Source organism: Lutra lutra, chromosome 3 (genome assembly GCF_902655055.1).
Source record: "Lutra lutra chromosome 3, mLutLut1.2, whole genome shotgun sequence".
Taxonomy (NCBI): domain Eukaryota; kingdom Metazoa; phylum Chordata; class Mammalia; order Carnivora; family Mustelidae; genus Lutra; species Lutra lutra.
The window spans coordinates 15,297,776-15,316,084 of NC_062280.1; the positions used below are offsets into that span (position 1 = coordinate 15,297,776).

At 36.1% G+C, this 18,309-nt stretch overlaps 1 protein-coding gene and 1 long non-coding RNA gene across 3 annotated transcripts in view; one reads left to right on the top strand and one right to left on the bottom strand.

The window, feature by feature from the left end:
• RAPH1 (Ras association (RalGDS/AF-6) and pleckstrin homology domains 1) overlaps positions 1 to 18,309 on the bottom strand; it is a 92,808-nt gene that overhangs the window by 18,683 nt on the left and 55,816 nt on the right. Inside the window, 6 exon segments of the mRNA XM_047720798.1 lie at positions 3,878 to 3,988; positions 4,998 to 5,141; positions 6,653 to 6,718; positions 8,089 to 8,210; positions 9,602 to 9,761; positions 10,207 to 10,284. Of these exon segments, the coding sequence (XP_047576754.1) occupies positions 3,878 to 3,988; positions 4,998 to 5,141; positions 6,653 to 6,718; positions 8,089 to 8,210; positions 9,602 to 9,761; positions 10,207 to 10,284 (681 nt within the window).
• The window catches only part of LOC125095025 (uncharacterized), a 31,973-nt gene that overhangs the window by 12,611 nt on the left and 1,053 nt on the right, over positions 1 to 18,309 (top strand). The window contains exons 5-6 of one of the 2 annotated variants that reach the window (XR_007125770.1): positions 10,240 to 10,340; positions 11,758 to 11,910. This is a non-coding gene — a long non-coding RNA (uncharacterized LOC125095025). Of the gene's footprint in view, positions 1 to 10,239; positions 10,341 to 11,757; positions 11,911 to 18,309 lie in introns of those variants that run through there. The other variant, XR_007125771.1, reaches the window with a different exon arrangement.

The following is an 18,309-nucleotide window of genomic DNA, read 5'->3' on the forward strand; positions in this document are numbered from 1 at the left end:
ATCTATTTTCTGTATCCTGCATGTTACTGGAAGAACTCAGACTCAATTGTTATAGCCCAAAGCTGATAAATAGGATCAAACCCTATAAATATTTACATTTGCACAGATCTTGTGTGGCAGCATTTTTTTGGTTTGTTAGAACTCATATCACAAGAATAAAAACACTTACATAGGCAAAATCTGGTAAAGACTTTTCAGGAAAAAAGAAATACCAATACTTGTGTGGCATCAGGAACATTAATCTCTCTGAACCTCAGTTTCCACATCTGAAAAATAGGGACTCTAGAACAGATATGTGACACTGATGCGCCTAGTGCTTCTAGTGCAGTGTCTGCCACCCTAGAGTTCTTCAATAAATGATAGCCATTATTTTTACTACTATTTGTGCCTAGTGGTATAGTTTATTTCAATACCTTGAATATTTCTAAACATAAATAAGTAGGCAATATGAAAATACGAATTTACTTTAACCTACTTCACTAAAAGCAAATATGAAATCCATAAATTATTATATAAGCCAACAAACAAAACCCCCTTAGAATAAAAATATTCTTAACCTAAGAATTCTATGAGTTGCAAAAGGCATTAAATAACAGTCGATGGTCATAATTAATTTTGGCTGTAAAACACACTGCTGGCTGCCTTCCCCACACTTTATCCCCTCTTCCCTACTTTTCTTAAAAGAGCCCAATTTTGTTTGGATGTCCGTCTACCCCGTATGTCAGGGTGTGAATTCTAACTAGGCTAAGCCAAAAACACTTGAATAAACAACCAAGGAGGTGAAAGACCGGAGAACACTAATGAAAGAAATGAAATATGACACAAAGAAATGGAAAGACATCCCCTGCTCATGGACCGGAAGAACAGATATTAAAATGCCCGTACTAGTCAATGCAATCTATAGCTTTAATGCAATCCCTATCAAAATACTAACAGCATTTTCATACAACTACGACAAATACTACTTAAATTTGTATGAAACCACAGAAGATCCCAAATAGCCAAAGCAGTCTTAAAAAAGAAGAACAAAGCTGGAGGTATCATAATCCCAGATTTGAAGATATACTACAAAGCTGTAACCATCAAAACAGCATGGTACTGGCACAAAAAAAGACACAGATCAACGGAACACAACAGAGAGTTCAGAAATCCATGCTTGTATGGTCAGTTAATCTATGCCCCAAAAAGGCAAGAATATATAATGGGGAAAATATAGTCTCTTCAACAAATGATGCTTCCTGGAAGAATTGTACAGCTACATGTAAAGGATGAAACCATACACAAAATAAACTAAAAATGGATTAAAGACCTAAATTTGAGACATAAAACCATAAAACTCCTAAAACAGGCAATAATCTCTTGGACATCAACCCTAACAACCTATTTTTGAATATGTCTTCTCAGGCAAGGAAAAATAAAAAATAAATTATTGGGATTGCAGCTATATAAAAAGCTTTTGCACAGCAAAAGAAATCATCAACAAAACATAATGGCAACCTACTGAATGGAAGAAGATATTTGCCAATGATGTGTCCATTAAGGGGTTAATATCCAAAATATATGAAGAACTTATAAAACTCAACCCCCCCAAAATAATCTGATTAAAAAATGAGCAGAGGCTCAGAAGAGAATTTTTCCATGGAAGACATACAGATGGCCAACAGACACATGAGATGATGCTCCACATCATTTATCATCAGGGAAATGCAAATGAAAACCACAATGAGATATCACTTTACACTTGTAAGAATGGCTAAAATGAAAAACAAAAGATAAAAAGTGTGGGCGAGGACATAGAGAAAAAGGAACCCTGTGCGCTGCTGGTCGGAATGTAAGCTGGTGCAGCCACTATGCTAAACAGTATGGAAGTTCCCCCCAAATTAAAAATTACCATATGATCCAGTAATTCCACTACTGGGTATTTACCCAAAGAAAACAAAACCACTAATTCAAAAAGATATATGCACCCTTATGTTTATTGCAGCATTATTTACAATAGCCAAATTAGGGAGACAACCCAAATGTCCACTGATAGATGAAAGGATAAAGATGGGACACACACACACACACACACACACACACACACACACGAGTATTACTCAGCCATTAAAAAAAAAAGGGATCGGGGCCCTGGGTGGCTCAGTGGGTTAAGCTGCGGCCTTCAGCTCGGGTCATGATCCCAGGGTCCTGGGATGGAGTCTGGAATTGGACTCTCTGCTCAGCAGGGAGCCTGCTTCCCCCCACCCCACCACCCTGCCTCTCTGCCTACTTGTGATCTCTGTCAAATAAACAAATAAAATCTTAAAAAAAAAAAGGGATCTTGCCATTTGCAACAACACAGATGAACTTAGAATATATAATGCTAAGTGAAATAAGTCAGTCAGACAATAATCATAGGATTTCACTCATCTGTGAAATTTAAGAAACAAAGCAAATGAACAAAGGAGAAAAAAGAACAAAACTACACTCTTAAATACAAAGAACTGGTGATTAGCCAGGACAGGGTGGCGGGGTGGAGGGGTGTGGGGGTGTGGGGACAGTGGATGAAAGGATGAAATAAAATAGATGAAGGGTACACATTTATCTTGATGAGCACTGAGAAATGTAAAAATTGTTGAATTAATTACATTATATACCCGAAACTACTACAACACTATGTTAATTATGCTTCAATTTAAAAAATAATTTAAAAAAAGTGGGCATGTACTCAGGCCACTGACTCTCAAGAGGAGGGCTCAGGAGGTAGCCCCTGGGAAATACTTCCTCCCTCTTGAGAGAGACAAGTACAGGGAGAACCAGTTCCTCTTCTTCTGCTGGAAAGAGACAAATATAGGGAGAAATAATCCCTCCGCTTCTGCTGGGTTTTGCTAGATCCATCGCATGGATCCATCATCCATGTGATACCTAGAACCGCAGTGGCCACCTGCGAGTGTGTGGTGAGCCGGCCTGAGGACAAGCTGATGCGAAGAAGATGAAACAGGGCAAGAAGGAAAGAATTTGGTTTCTTACTGACAAACCTGAACCACTGAAATAACTGACTCTTGCTATTTTCAGGTTACAAGGACACCCCCCACACCAAGTAACTTTCACATATATGGTTTACATCTACTATGTCCACTGATATTTACCACTGACGAAGATTACAACTATGAAAAATTTAAAATACGAGAATATACAAGTATTTGTTCCACTACCCAAGAGAGCAAAGATATCATCATCATATCATGTAATCTCCCGGGAAACTCTACTATACAATTTTGAGAGAATGAGTATAAAAGGCAAGTAACATCTCAGCATTACTGGACTAATAATTTTGACATCACAGCCCCTTTGACAAAGTCTGGGATTCCCAGGGGAGCTTGGACTTAATTTTCAAAACTGCCAGATTAAGCTACTTTGTAATGACTTTTAGAAAATTATTTGCTGCTATAACCTAAATGATGCAGTGATATTCTCCAAAAAAGATTATTTAATAAAGGGGCATCATTACAATGGTATTTTTATTTTTATCAAAGCAATTAAAAACTCCACCCCAAAACCCCAAACCCAACTGACATGATACAAACATGGAGACCTAAGTAGTTACCAAGAGGTGACAAGAACAGAGCCAATGAGAAAAATTTAATCATCTCCATAATTATCTTGAATTTTAAAATGTTATCTTTATCAGTAGCATAAATCTAATTAGCACTATTTAGCTAGAGGTCAGCTGTGATGTGAGCATATACTTCTTTTCCTTACCATTCTTCACCATTCCTTTTAAAGCCTATAGAAAAAGCAAAAACAGTATACTTGATAGAGCTACAAACTATTCTAAAATGTGCAATAACTCAATGTCTAACATCAATTAAAATTCCTAAAAAGGAAATGTGTTTACCTTCAGCACCAGACAATGATCTGTAGGTGCTTTGTATTTGTTCCTGTAATCCTGTCCGTAATAAACATTGACATGATCCAGCTGGAGAAAGCACACCAGTTCCCGAGAGACCTAAGATAAAAATACCCATAAGACTGAATTAACAATAATGTATAAATAAGCAAATATCATACCTGGTAACAGTTGCTAGTGGCAGATGACAAGACAGTGAGATTCTCTAAAAATGTTCCTTCTTTAACCCAGGATACAACAAAAAAGCAGTCCATCTCACTTACTGTCTGCCATTCACAATGAACACAGACTTGCTTGGAAAGGGTGGCATTTAAGGAGACTTTAAATATAATATAATATTAAATACAATATAGTAGAACTCTGGGAAAAAATAAGAAAGTATCATATAGTTCAGTGCTCATAATGCATAGTTCAAGTGCAATGATTCTAAAGTCAGGGTTTCCTCACCTTAAAGAGGCAACAAAATATGCCTCTTGGGAGGGTGGTAAAGCCTGGATGAGAGGATGCTATAAGGAGTTTAAAACAGTGCAGGTCCCGCTAAGCACAGAAATGGCCTCTACCAAGGGGTCCCTCAGCAGGAGCTAGTATCCAAGAAAGGTGGAAATGCCTGTAATCCCAGAAAGCTATCCTCCCCAAACAATAACAAGCAAAAACTACTCCGACAGAAGTTCTGAAAATAATAAATAAAAGTATGATTTCAAATGTGCCAAGACAACTGAAATGGGCCCAATGAATGACCAGAGAGCAAACACTTCCAGGTTTCTTCTTCTTTATAACAGATCAATAAACAAAGCAAAGCAATATTCTGTGTGTCCTATAAGAGGTGAAACAAGGGACAGCTGGGGAGCCCAGTTGGTGAAGTGTCTGCCTTTGGCTCAGGTCATGATCCCAAGGTCCTTGGATCGAATTTCACATCAGGCTCCTTGCTCAGCAGGGAGCCTGCTTCTCCCTCTGCCTGCCACTCTCCCTGCTTGTGCTCTCTCTCTTTAAAAAACAAAAAAAGAACTGAACTAAATCAGAGCCTGGATTCATCTTGTCAGCATACTTAACTACAAATTAAAATCAACTGTCATAATGAGGAAGCTCAAAAGTCAGCAGAGGGACACACCTTTGCTTTTCCTTTAGGGACATAGTAGATACCAGATGCTCGCAAGAGAAAATAACGCTTTTTCCAGGACTTTTTGCCATCATCTTTCAACCACAGGACTCCTTCAATTTCTGGCACAGTTACAGAACTTCCACAAAAACATTCCTAAAAGAAGAAGAAGATTTGGAAAAACATGCGATCTTTGGATTCTCAGAAAAAAATTGTGTTTATTCCTGTGAAGTTCATACTACAACTAAACCACAGAAGTGGCTTTGGTAATAAGGTTACACTGCTACTATTACCTCAATTAGAACTTTGTATTCTAAACATCATATAGATCCATTTTGAAACCACTATGGCAGTCCTTATGAACTTTTCCCTAACACTGTTTTGAAGAATCTGAGTTGAGTTGTCAGCTGAGCTGCATACAACAGGATCTAAATGCATCTGTAGAGCACAGTAACACTAAATTTAGTAAGTGTCAGAGTTAACAAAAGCATTGACTAATTCTCCAAATTAATAACACATTTAGATTAGCTGTCAAACAATTTTTTTTTAAAAAAGCAACATGCTAAATGAGTAAACGCTCACAATTTAAAACTATCAATTTACATGATTCTAAAACAAAGAGGGCATTTATTTTTTAAATATTTAAGACTAATTTGAAAGGGGGCGCCTGGGTGACTCAGTGGGTTAAACCGCTGCCTTTGGCTCAGGTCATGATCCCAGGGTCCTGGAATAGAGCCCCACATAGGGCTCTCTGCTTCGGCAGGGAGCCTGGTTCCCCACCCCCTCTCTCTGCCTGCCTCTCTGCCTACTAGTGCTGTCAAATAAATTAAAAAAAAAAAAAAAACTTAAAAAAAAAACCAAACTAATTTGAAAGGAATGTAAACAAACTCAAAATTATGAATTCTAATGTCTAAGATAAAAATGTAATTGAAAATCAACCATGTAGTTAGTAAAAGAAAAACAGAAATCCTCATTAAATATTAACATAGGACATTTTGAGCCTAAATTAAGTTATCTCTTCCCAAAGTACAGAGAAACTAGGAATTATAAAGAGGATTTTTAATTGTAGCTATTATCACTATGAAAAGTTGAGTGCTGATCTTCATCTTCCTAAGCGCCTTGTTGCTAAGAATTTATTCTGGTTTTCAAACATACTAACTTCTTTGATTTTAGTTCTCTAAAATCGGCAAAGGCCAAAAAGCTAAAAACTGAATTATATTTGAATTTGGTTTATTAAAATAAGGGGATGTAGATATATATTTAAATGATTATGATTTTTTAAACTGAGTTATTTAAATTAAAGCTTGAAATACTTTGTAAATTACTAGTATATTCAAACTTCTCTTGGGTGAGCAAATAAAGCACCACAATCATGTCCTTCATTGACTAGTCCTTTCCCCCACTTGTCTGCCCCTAACAGCTCATGACTCTTTTCAGTCCCCTAATATATTACTTAGCAAAATAACAGTTTTTAAGAGGTTCTTCAGTAGTCGAACATTCACACAGCTGAACTCTTCCCCCCAGGCTATGGAGGAATATAGGCTTCTCTAGTTCCAAGTGTAATTATGAATATATAGCATTGACATACTTGACTTCAAAAAAGGTACTTAATATTTTAATATGTAATGTGCAGGAAAAAAGGGGGTGGGGGGACTGAAGAGTCATACCTCCAGTAGCACTTCTTTGTTTCTATCTGCCATCTCAGCAGTTTCCTTTTTCCCCAGAAGATAATTCTGGAAAAATAAATAAATGAAAGTTAAACCCATCCTATTATTCCCTTGGCACAGGTGCATATCTGATTTCTTCTAGAGATACAGCAACTGTGTCTGCCTTTATAGAATGACAGGATTACTGCTTTGAACATTAACTTGTGCCTGAGCATCATTGCTAAAATGCTTAATGCTGGCTTCTCTTTACTTTAGCCAATATCTTGAGTTATTCCATAAACTGACCTCTCCCAAATCCTGAGATAATACTACATCCAACAGCTGACAAATGTTATGTACAACTAATGAAGGGACCTGAAAAGTTTATAAATTAAGTACAATGAGTAAGGTAAATTTCCTTAAAATATGCTAAGCTTAACTGACCCAGATGCAGAACACTTAATTTATGTTCTGGCTTTGAAAAAAGAAATCCCTAATTCTCTGAGACTATCATAATATTACTTGCTTACCTTGACTAAAATCTGAATTCTAACTATTAGCTTTATAAAATGCTTTTTTCCAATCACCTGTAAGAAAATCTATTGGTAGGGGTGTCTGGGTGGCTCAGTTGGTTAAGCAACTGCCTTTGGCTTGGGTCATGATCCTGGAATATGGGGACTGAGTCCCACATCGGGCTCCCTGCATGGCAGGGAGTCTGCTTCTCCCTCTGATCTTTCCCCTCTCATGCTTTCTAATAAATAAAATCTTAAAAAAAAAAAAAAGTATTGGTATTCCCAAACGTGTATTACTCAACTAAAATTATCCAGTAAAGATGTGTCATGATTAAGCTGTCTGAAGGATATTTAATACTTTTAACAATGCTATTATCTTTCATTACTACTTTTTAATACTCCTTTTTCACCTACTGATTTTTTATAAAATATTTGTGTACTATTAATTGTTAACTCACACATTATTCTGGAATAAACAGATGCCAAATAAATCAAGGTAACATATATTAAAAGTGGAAACATTTATAATCAAGGTTATTGAGATTAAAAAAAGATATTAAAGTGTCAACTGGATAAATGGAGGAAGTAGAGAACTTACACATGTAAGTACTTTTCTTTGATGGATGAGAAGCTCACCCAGTAAATAGCTGGGTTCAACAGGCTGGATTACAAAAAGCAAAAACCTGATAACTCCCTGGAGTCACTTCTGCTGCCCCAAGGGCTCACCCCATCTGGCTCTGGGTGGCGGGTAATCTCTTTGAGGTCTGACACCTGGGGTCCAGCAGACCTTCCACCACAGCAGTAGTAAATGTTCCCATGGGGTTTTGCAACCGTAACACTCCAACCAGGAGGTTGCCAGTTTTTTAGCTCTATTAACTTAAAAGTAATAGAATAATATAAGATGAATATTTAGAAATCATGACTTCTGTAAGATATTGGCCTCACCTGTGGGTTCTTGAAAAGTGCATATTTTTCTATACGTTCCATAAATATAAGCTTGTTCTGGCTGTCTCTTGTCCAATTAAGAAGATTTTCAACCAAGTTCTCATGGTCTTCAAAGATTCTCTCTGTCCCAAGATAAAATATCAATATTTTGTTAGTATTCATCAGAGCTGCATCAAAGACCTGAAACCCTTATGAAGTAATTCCAAGCAGAATCACAGAATTTTACTCGACATTATGGCTCTTAGTCCTTAGAAATGATCTAGTCTTCCCTCTATTTACAAATATAGAAACATGCCCACTGTGTTAATGGATTTTAGCAAAGTCACACAACTGCTACATGGAAGAATTAGGACTAAAATCTAGGTTTTCTCTTAGGTCTTCCTCAGCCTTCAGCTTTTTCCCATCCACCCCTGAAAAAAAAACAAAAACCAGGGGTGCCTGGATTGCTCAGCAAGTTAAGCATCTGCCTTTAACTTAGGTCATGATCTCAGGCTCCTGGGACTAAGCCCCTCCCTCCAGCTCCTTGCTCAGCAGAGCTCTGATTCCTCTTCTCCCTCTCCCCCAGCTCGTGCTCTCTCTCTCCCTCTAAAATAAAAAAATAAAAATCTTAAGAAAAAAAAGACACTGTAGCCAATTACATAAAAGGTAGTAGAGAAATATTATATACGTGGGTCTTTAACCTACAGCCATAGACATATTCCAAAAATTAGTATCCAAACATTTTGTGTATCATGATGCCACATCTCTGAACTCAAACCTTTCTAATTCTCTAAAAATAGTTTTGAGTATTATTAGAATACATTTTATACATGTTAATAAACTAATAACATGTTTCAGTTTCTGGGGGCTATGTATGTGTGTTCTGAGACAAAAGGGTTATTAAATTTTTATTGCTCTGGAAACCACTGTGAAATATTTAAATATATAGGTACTAAGAGCAATGCAAGTACTTTTTAAAATAAAATATAAAGTTGACATTGATTACAGAATCAGCAATACCTAATAAAATAAAAATTGCCATAATCACACATTATAATAAGGAAACTTTTAAGAGTCAATTATGGCATTAAAAATGAGTAATTTTTAAAACTAGAGAATACCACGCTAAACTACAAAACCACAGGAAATTAAGATTTAGTACATCTAGCTAAAAATAAAAAACATGGGCTTTATGTTTTCCCTGAAAGTCAAATGCTGGTTAAAGAAATTCAGAACAAATCTGAATAAACAGAATGGTCTTAGTAAATGTGTCTATCTATGCAGTAATTAGAAGGGAAAAAGTATTTTGTTACTTTAAAAAAAACTGTTTTAGCCATAAGAAGATTTGAAGTGAACTGGAAATGATCTTGTATCCAAAGAAATCTCAAAATACTTGGAGGAAAAAAAGATAATGTAAAAAGCTAAGGCTATATATAGGGGGGCAAAAAAGATGACTCAAAGTGCTTTAGTTAACATGAAAACTGTTAGGATTGCATAGAAATTAAAAAGTAAATGAAGCAATTAGATTACTAACCCATTTGTAATTCAGAGATGGTTTCTACCAGCGACCAGTCTAAACTATAACCGCAGTGGGATTTGTCCATTAGGTTATCCAGCACTTGTCTCACTGTCTGCCTCTCATCCACCATCATTGTTTTAGAACTATCGTCAGACATGTGGACTCTAATCACCAACTATAACAGGTAAAAAGGAAATTAAATACAAACCAAAAACTAGGCATTCTAGAAATTTCTTCCAATATCAAGTAATGTTGAGCAATGTTCTTAGTTAAATATAAATTAAAACACAAATGATTTTATTATGCAAGAAAGATGCTCTAAATTTAGGTATCAAATAACACATCTAAACAAATGGAAAGCATTTTTAAAATTATAATAACAGGTTTAAGATTATAATAAGATAATTTTGTTTTACTTTTTTAGGAGAATTTAAAACAGAAAGTTATTTCTTTCTAAACATTTTATCTACAAAAAACATAAGTGAAAAATATATTAGGAAGAAATATCCCTCTACCTTTCTGTATCTTCAAGGCATGTTATATAAACAAGGCAATTCTTTATAAATCTGATAAAAACGGGTAAAAAAAAATCCCAAATGAGGAAAAAGCCCAAATATCACCTTTTTCACTTGTGCCTCTTTAATCTTCTCCAGGGCAACTCTGATCTTCTCAGCTTTCAATTTTGCAGCCTGTTCTTCCTGTGAACACAAGCACTGCAGATAAACTAATGCTAATAAAACAATGAGAATTTCTGGTAAGTTTTTTTATCTTAAGGATGTTGCCAGTATTGAATTTCAGGAAGAATATAACTTCAGATACTTATAGAGAGAGCACATTTAAAAAATAACCCTATTCACAAAGTGAGAACAGACATAGTGCAAAGGAACGTTTCTAAGATGCAGACTTGAAGATCTCTTATAGTAAGACTAGATTCCATCTTCTAGAGAAAAAGAAGTCTGTGATATAGCAAATTAATGAGTTTGATTCTGTCAATCTGAAGCAGATGAATTTGAGACAGGAGAAAAAGGAGTGTATAATGGGCTATGTGCTGGCCTGCCAGTTTGCCATACCTGCACAGTCAAGTCCCTCGACTCTGAATTTATACCCACCTTTGAAGCACGGGCAATCTTTTGCATACTAATGTTTTGTTTTATTATACTGAAAATGTATTATCATCATCAAACAGCAGAAAAAAGTCAATTTATTTCTTTGCAACCACATAAAAAATCCTTAATAAAAAATCCAGGTATGTTCTTATCAATATACTAATGCAAAGAGAGAAGTCTGCATTATACTCTAGGTTTCATTCTGCTTTGAAAAGTACACAAGATAATCAATGTCTCATGTTAGTAAACTCAAATTTGTTTCTATTAATTCACTGATGAAATTTTTAAATGCTAAATATAATTTTCCAAATATTTAACTTCTAGTAACTTCTTTATAAAATTTAGATTATAAATAGTAATAAAATTATCAAGAACTATAATTATACCATTTATTTTTTCCTAAAATAACATATAGTATTGTAACACCAGTACTTACTTGTACTTTCCAGCAATAGGCCATTGTACACTGTAGTCTTAATCTCCAGTTGAGAAAAACTCATTAAAGTAAATTTTCACTTTGTATGAAGGATTACTTTCCAACTCTAAGTTTTTGATTACTCTTGAAAACATCTAAGGAAAATATACACTGCCATCTTACATAGTCCTATATTTAATATAAGACTTAAAACAAAAAAAAGATCTAGTTATATCAGCTACTTTTATCTGCTCTGGATTATGATTAAAAGCCATCCATTTCATACTCTAAGCTATCTTCCTTCATTTCAAGCTTAGTAGTTACTACTCCGGAGAACAGAGAAAACAGTAGTTACAGACAGTGGAGCTTATTTGCCAGAAATCGGATCCTTTTCAATGAGAGGAGCCAGTAAATTAACATAATAACCAAGGTGTGGAAATACTATCTGTAAACCCAATTAGAGAACAAAGAACTTTATTTTAACAATGGAGGGGGTAAGGTAAGACTTGATTCTTAAGACTGTTATAGATATATTCATTTGATTAAAAGATCAAATCATTGTATAACCTTTATGCAAATAAACAAATAACATAATTATAAAATATGTTGCCTGTGTGTTGTAAAATAATTCTTTTTCCTTTTTAATGCAGGCTATACAACGAGATCACTACGCTACAGTCATTAAAACTCTCAGTTTCAGGAATAATTCGTTTTAGATAAACAAATCATTGTTAGTTTAATTACCAAACCCTGTGTTTTTGATGAGTATAGCACTACTCTAGAAAGGACTTTTGAATACTATCATTTCCCAGTGGTTTCATGAAACCAGTTGACAGGTTTTTTTTGTTTGTTTTTTTGAAGAGAAAAAGGGACGCAGGAGCTTTATGAATGTCTTCTCAATAGGATAATGATCTTCTGTTTCTCATGGCTCATTTGACACATCTTTGTATTAGTATGAACGGCTGTTACAGAGAGGAAAAATTTACCAAGGCATATTTTCAAGTTTTACTTCATGTCTCTGAAAAGCAAATTTAAATCTCAAAGTCTGATAAGGAAAGACTGATACATAAAATCAATGCTTTGTGTATGTGGAATATAAACATGAACTTCTAAAAGGCTAAATTCTTTTATAACCTTGTAATTATTCTGCAGAAATTAAAAAAAAATCCCCCAAGCCAAGAATATTTTTAAAAGAAAAATATTCAAAAGCGTAAGAATTTTGAAAAGCTATAGACTAGGAGAAAATATTTGCAATTTATCCAACTTATCTGATAAAAGACTATCTAAAATATTCAAAGAAACTTAGAATTTAAGAAAATGAACAATCCAATTAAAAAACAGGTAAAAGTCATGAACGAACAACTCACCAAAGAAGGTACACAGATAGCAAATAAGCCCATGAAAGGATTTGCTCAATATCATATATCTTTAGGGAACAGCAAATTAAAACGAGATATCACTATACAACCTATTAAAATGGCCAAAATCCAAAACACTGAAAACATCAAATGCTGGTGAAGTAGAGGATCAACAAGAACTCACATACATTGCTGGTGGGAATGAAAAATGACAGAGCCACAATGGAAGATAGATTGGTGGTTTCTAATAAAACAAACATGCTCTTACAATATGATCCAGTAATCATGCTCCTTAAGATCTACCCAAAGGAGGTGAAAACTTACCTCCACCCAAAAATCTGCACACAGATGCTTCTAGCAGCATTACTCCTAATTGCTAAAACTTAAAAGCAATGCAGAGAGACTTCAGGAGCTGAATGGGTAAACTGTGCTACATCCAGACAATGGAATATTAGTGCTAAAAGGAAATGATCAAGCCATGGAAAGACACTGAGGAAACTTAAATGCATATTACTAAGTGAACGAAGCCAATCTGAAAAGGCTGCACACTGTATGATTCTAACAATATGACGTTCTGAAAAAGGTAAAACTATGGAGATGGTAAAAAAAGATTAGTGGTTGCTAGGGGCTGGGGAGAAGGAGGGATGAATAGGTGGAACACAGCACTTTCGTCCGAGTGAAGCTATACTGCATGACACTGTGTAGGACATGTCATTACACATTGTGCAAATCCACAGAATGGACAACATGAAGAGGGAACCCTAATGTAAACTGTGAACTCTGAGTGATAATGATGTGTCAGGAAAGGTTCATCAGCTGTATCGAATATACCACTCTGGTGTGGGATGTTGATTACAGGGAGGCTATGCACGTGTGGGGGCAGGTAGTCTATGGGAAATCTCTGTACCTTCCCTTCTAATTTACTGTGAATCTAAAACTGCTCTAAAAGAATTCAGTTTATTTTAAAAAGACATATACAAATTTAAATAATTACATTCTGATATTGGTTAGAAATATAAAAATAGTACTTTCATATTCCCATTTTATTGTAATATTACTTGCCAAATACAACAGAACACAACCAGTGCTATCTTCTGAAGGACTGATATAAAAAGTCATTTACCATGAGAGACTATGGACTCTGAAAAACGATCTGAGAATTTTGAAGGGGTGGGGGGTGGGAGGTTGGGGGCACCAGGTGGTGGGTATTGTAGAGGGCACGGATTGCATGGAGCACTGGGTGTGGTGCAAAAATAATGAATACTGTTATGCTGAAAAAAATAAAAAAATTAAAAAAAAAAGTCATTTAATTTTAAGATTAGTTCAAACTAAGTTTCTGTTCTACAGGCTAACAGGAAAAATGCTGACATTGTGGAAGAAAGGAGTAAAGAAATAAGAGATTCAGTGCAACCATTTAACATACATTAAACAAATTGGATTTCCTAGCCATCAATAAGAAACCATCTTTTTGGAAAGCACCTAGGTGGGGCTATTTTAACACCCAAATTTAGCTCTTTCATTTGCTCAAAATAATACTTTAATAACTACATAAATTGATCTGTTTTAAAACTATATCAAATTCAAATTTAGGAGCAATGTGCTTAATTTCAGTGTAGGCAAATTTTAGTTTATTCTTCTCCAGTTTATCAACAAGGATGATCCTTGCTAGAAGCTTTTTGAAGAAAAAACTGATCAAGATACTTCTTACTTTTAGAGTCTGAATATCATCACCGGAGCAAAACTGAAAATATAAATACTTATATCAAATTGCAAGAGTCATAGTGTTTTATGCTTCCCATGGATAACCTGTTTCTCAGAAAGTTCGACCTTTACCTACATTACCATGGTAGATATATTCATACCTTTACTTTTAACCATTACAACCCAGGAGAGGAAGAAATTGTTTTAAGCTCATAAAGCGTGCAAGATCAATAAATCTTTGCTGATGTGATTAGACTGTACAGGAAGAAGATATTTGATAGTTTACTTATAAAGGCAATATAAGTCTATGTTCAATGTCTGCAGCCTAATTTCAATACAAAGAACAAAGCTTTATTCATCTCATGTTCTCCTCTTTTTGCTAATGCAGACAACCTCAAGGTCTTAAGTCTTCTGTCCCCTTATCTTCTGACTATCCCTTTCTTCACATTGTCTGTTCCTCAGCCATCCTCAACGTAAGTAAAAGATATCTCACACATATAACAACTTTCTCTTCTACCCTGTCTCTTAAAAGAGCAAAAGACAACCCATTTTCTACCTGAAAAACTCCTGCGCAGCTATCACTAACCATCAAATGCCAAGTCTCCTCAAATTTACATAAAGAACAAAAACTCAGTGAAGATCTTATGATTAAATGAAAGCCAATGCTGTGGTTACAAAGTGTTAAAGCACTCTCTTGAGTGTAAAAATTAGAATACTGATAGAAAGAGTGACAGTTGCTAAGAGACGGCTAGTGAATTCCTTCAACCAAGAAATTATTAAGGCTTTGTTGGTTCAGAACAAATCCAGCTGAAATTAAGGGGCTCAAAATGAATTAACAGTTTCTGTAGGATGTAGTTTATTTTACATTTTACAACAATAAAAAGTTATATCAATTTTAAAAGGTTCAAAGAAAACTTGGAGTGGTAATTAGTTCACTGCCAATGAAATGCTCTACTCTATAAAATTACTTAGAGCCAAAATAATAACTACTTTACTTCCCTGACACTGAAAAAGACTCTCATTGGGAAGAGAACAAACATCAACTGAACATCTAAAGCTTACCACACACAATGAGGTGTGTTACACACGGTATCTCATTTAATTCCCAATAATGCAAGGCCAATATCACTATTATATACATTGTACTGATGAACTAAGGCTCAGAAAGACTAATCTTTCTAAGATCATACAGGCAGTTACCAAATGACTGACTACTTGCTCTCTCCACTATGTCATAAAGGTATAGCATAAACTAATGGGATAGCAGTAAATTAAAACCACTTGTCAAAAAATGAAAGACTTACAGTAACATAATAGCACTTTTATAACTTCTCTGAAGCAAAGAAAATGGTGGTTAACATTACAACAGTTCCTGAAGGTTACTAAAGGACCATTCTGTGACAGATGTGTGTTGAGACTGAAAGATTGGGTCTGACTACAGGAGCTTACATTTCATAAGAGACAAAACAATAAAGAAATAGATGTGTGGTTAGTCAGAAAAAAAATATATGGAAAAAAAATAACGCAGGGTAGAGGAGTGAAGGATGACAAAAAAATGCACTGTGAGATGAAGAGGTTAGGAAAGGCATTTAGAAAAGTAACCAGAGATTTAAGGGCACCAATCAGCAGTATGCCCTTTGCCCACTGTACCCATTTATAGTACTAATGCCATTCCTAGAAGAAACTGGTTGGCACTGTTTTTAGAGGTTCCCAGCTCAGAGCTGTATGTGGGATAGTTATTTCATTAATAGTGGTATAGTGACAACTGGATTTTGGATGAAAAAAAAAAAACAAAAAACCAACCCATAAACAAAAACATCTTTTTGGTGCTCTGGCCTAAGCGCAGTGCTACTATGTTCATTCTACTGTGTACTAACTACTGGGTGTTACAATGTCTTAGTTTGGAAAACTGTGTATCAGAGATGGGTAACTGGGGTACCATGCTTTCTGGGTAAGGGGAGCCAGACTGCCACACAGATGGCATGCAAGACAAGTAAACCCATTTTAGTTTAAAAACAACCAAGTGCCCTGGTATTGACGGCACTGACATTGACAGGCTCCTATAGTTTGGGTTATCTAGGAATTTCTGCTACCTCCTTGGCTCCATGCCCCATTCTAGCCTAAATGTTTAGGCTCTATGCTAGTGAATCACATTCCTGCTCAAATTTCATGTATGTAAGCAGGGTAGTATATAGGAGGAAGCTGGAGCCAGATGTTGGCTACACACACCAGCAATTCCAACACTTGGGTAATGGGAGAAGAGTGGATCCAAGCAGGGATGGCTGGTGCTGCAGTTGGTATTACTGTCTCTTGGGCACAGGGAGGTGAGAAATTACTGACTGCATTTATCCGTAACTTGCAAAGAAAAACTCTCCCTGTGGTAGGAACTTTGTATTGTACACTGCTATATTTCCAGGGTTGTGAACCCAGTAGGTATTGAAGTATCTGTTGAATGGATGAAGTTATTCTCTTCAACAGTCTGCCACTTCATTTAGAAAAAAATACAAAGTCCTGGGACGCCTGGGTGGCTCAGTTCGTTAAGCAGCTGCCTTCGGCTCAGGTCATGATCCCAGCGTCCTGGGATCGAGTCCCGCATCGGGCTCCTTGCTCATCAGGGAGCCTGCTTCTCCCTCTGCCTCTGCCTGCCATTCTGTCTGCCTGTGCTTGCTTTCTCTCCCTCTCTCTCTCTGACAAATAAATAAATAAAATCTTTAAAAAAAATAAAATAAAATAAAATAAAATAAAATACAAAGTCCTTAGCACACCTTCAATAATCTGGTTCCTGCCTACCTCTCCAACCTCAAATCAAGACACTCACTCCTATCTTCATTCAACTACTGTGGCTCCAGCAACATAGCCTTTTCTCAGCTTCTCAAACCTGCCAAATTCTTCTCCCTGTGTTTATCTACATGGAACGCTAACCTTCACCTTCAAGCTGGCTTTCACCCCCCAACCTTTAGGTTAAATAGCGCCCCCTTACAAGGGCCTTTTCTGGGGCGCCTGGGTGGTTCAGTGGGTTAAAGCCTCTGCCTTCGGCTCAGGTCATGATTCCAGGGTCCTGGGATCGAGCCCTGCATTGGGCTCTCTGCTCGGCAGGGAGCCTGCTTCCCTTCCTCTCTCTCTGCCTGCCTCTCTGCCTACTTGTGATCTCTGTCAAATGGATAAATAAAATTAAAAAAAAAAAAAAAAGGGCCTTTTCTGATCTTATTATTTAAAGGAAATGTACCCCAATTCCGCCCCCAGTATTGTCCTAATGAACCTTTGCTTCCTCCACAGCTCTTAACATGATTTAAATTTGTTTACACTTGCCCATTAATATTTTTTATCTATCTTCCTAAGCAGACTGTGAGCTCCTGAGGGAGGTGGATATGTCCATTTTATACAAAGTTATATCCCAGCCCCAGGATAATATATGACTCAAATATTTGTTCAATAAATAAACAATGGAAATGGTAAAACTATTACATCTGAGAGCATTGTACAAAATGGACTGGAGGAAGGGGAGGTAAGAATGAAAAGACCAGTGTGGTAGCTCTGATAAGAGGTTAGGAACCAATTTAGGTTGGTGGCAATGGGAACAAAATGGATGAGTGAATTTAATCCTGCAAATTCTTCACTAGAGCTTTAAGATAATAACTGAGAAGAAAAAAGCACCATGGATGGTAGAGGGCTCACACCGTGGTAACCGGGAGAGTGGCAGCATTCCGAATAGAAACAGCTATGTCACAAGAAGAATATAAATTGTGAGGCAGCAGGGTGAATGTAGGTAAGGAAGCTAAAGATCTGTGGGACTGGAGGTGCTGGTAAAATCCTGGTAATCTTCCAAGAAATACCTGAGTGACCAGGAAATATATTGCTCTTAGGTAGAGAGATCTGATCTCATCTAGAACAGAGATCCTACTTGAAGTCATCAGTGCAAATTGCAGGGAAAGAGAGAGTAAACAGAGGAGGAGCTGAGGAAAAGAAAGACCTTTGCTATGGTTATAAAGTATAATATGGCTATTATTCACGTAGACTTCTACATTTCCCTAATCTTAAGCTGTTTCTACCCCATTTCTAGATCTACTTTAAAGAGAAACTCAAGCAAGAGAAAGCAAGATGACTCTTGGGTCTTCTCTTTGAGCTAATTCTCAGGGAGGTTTT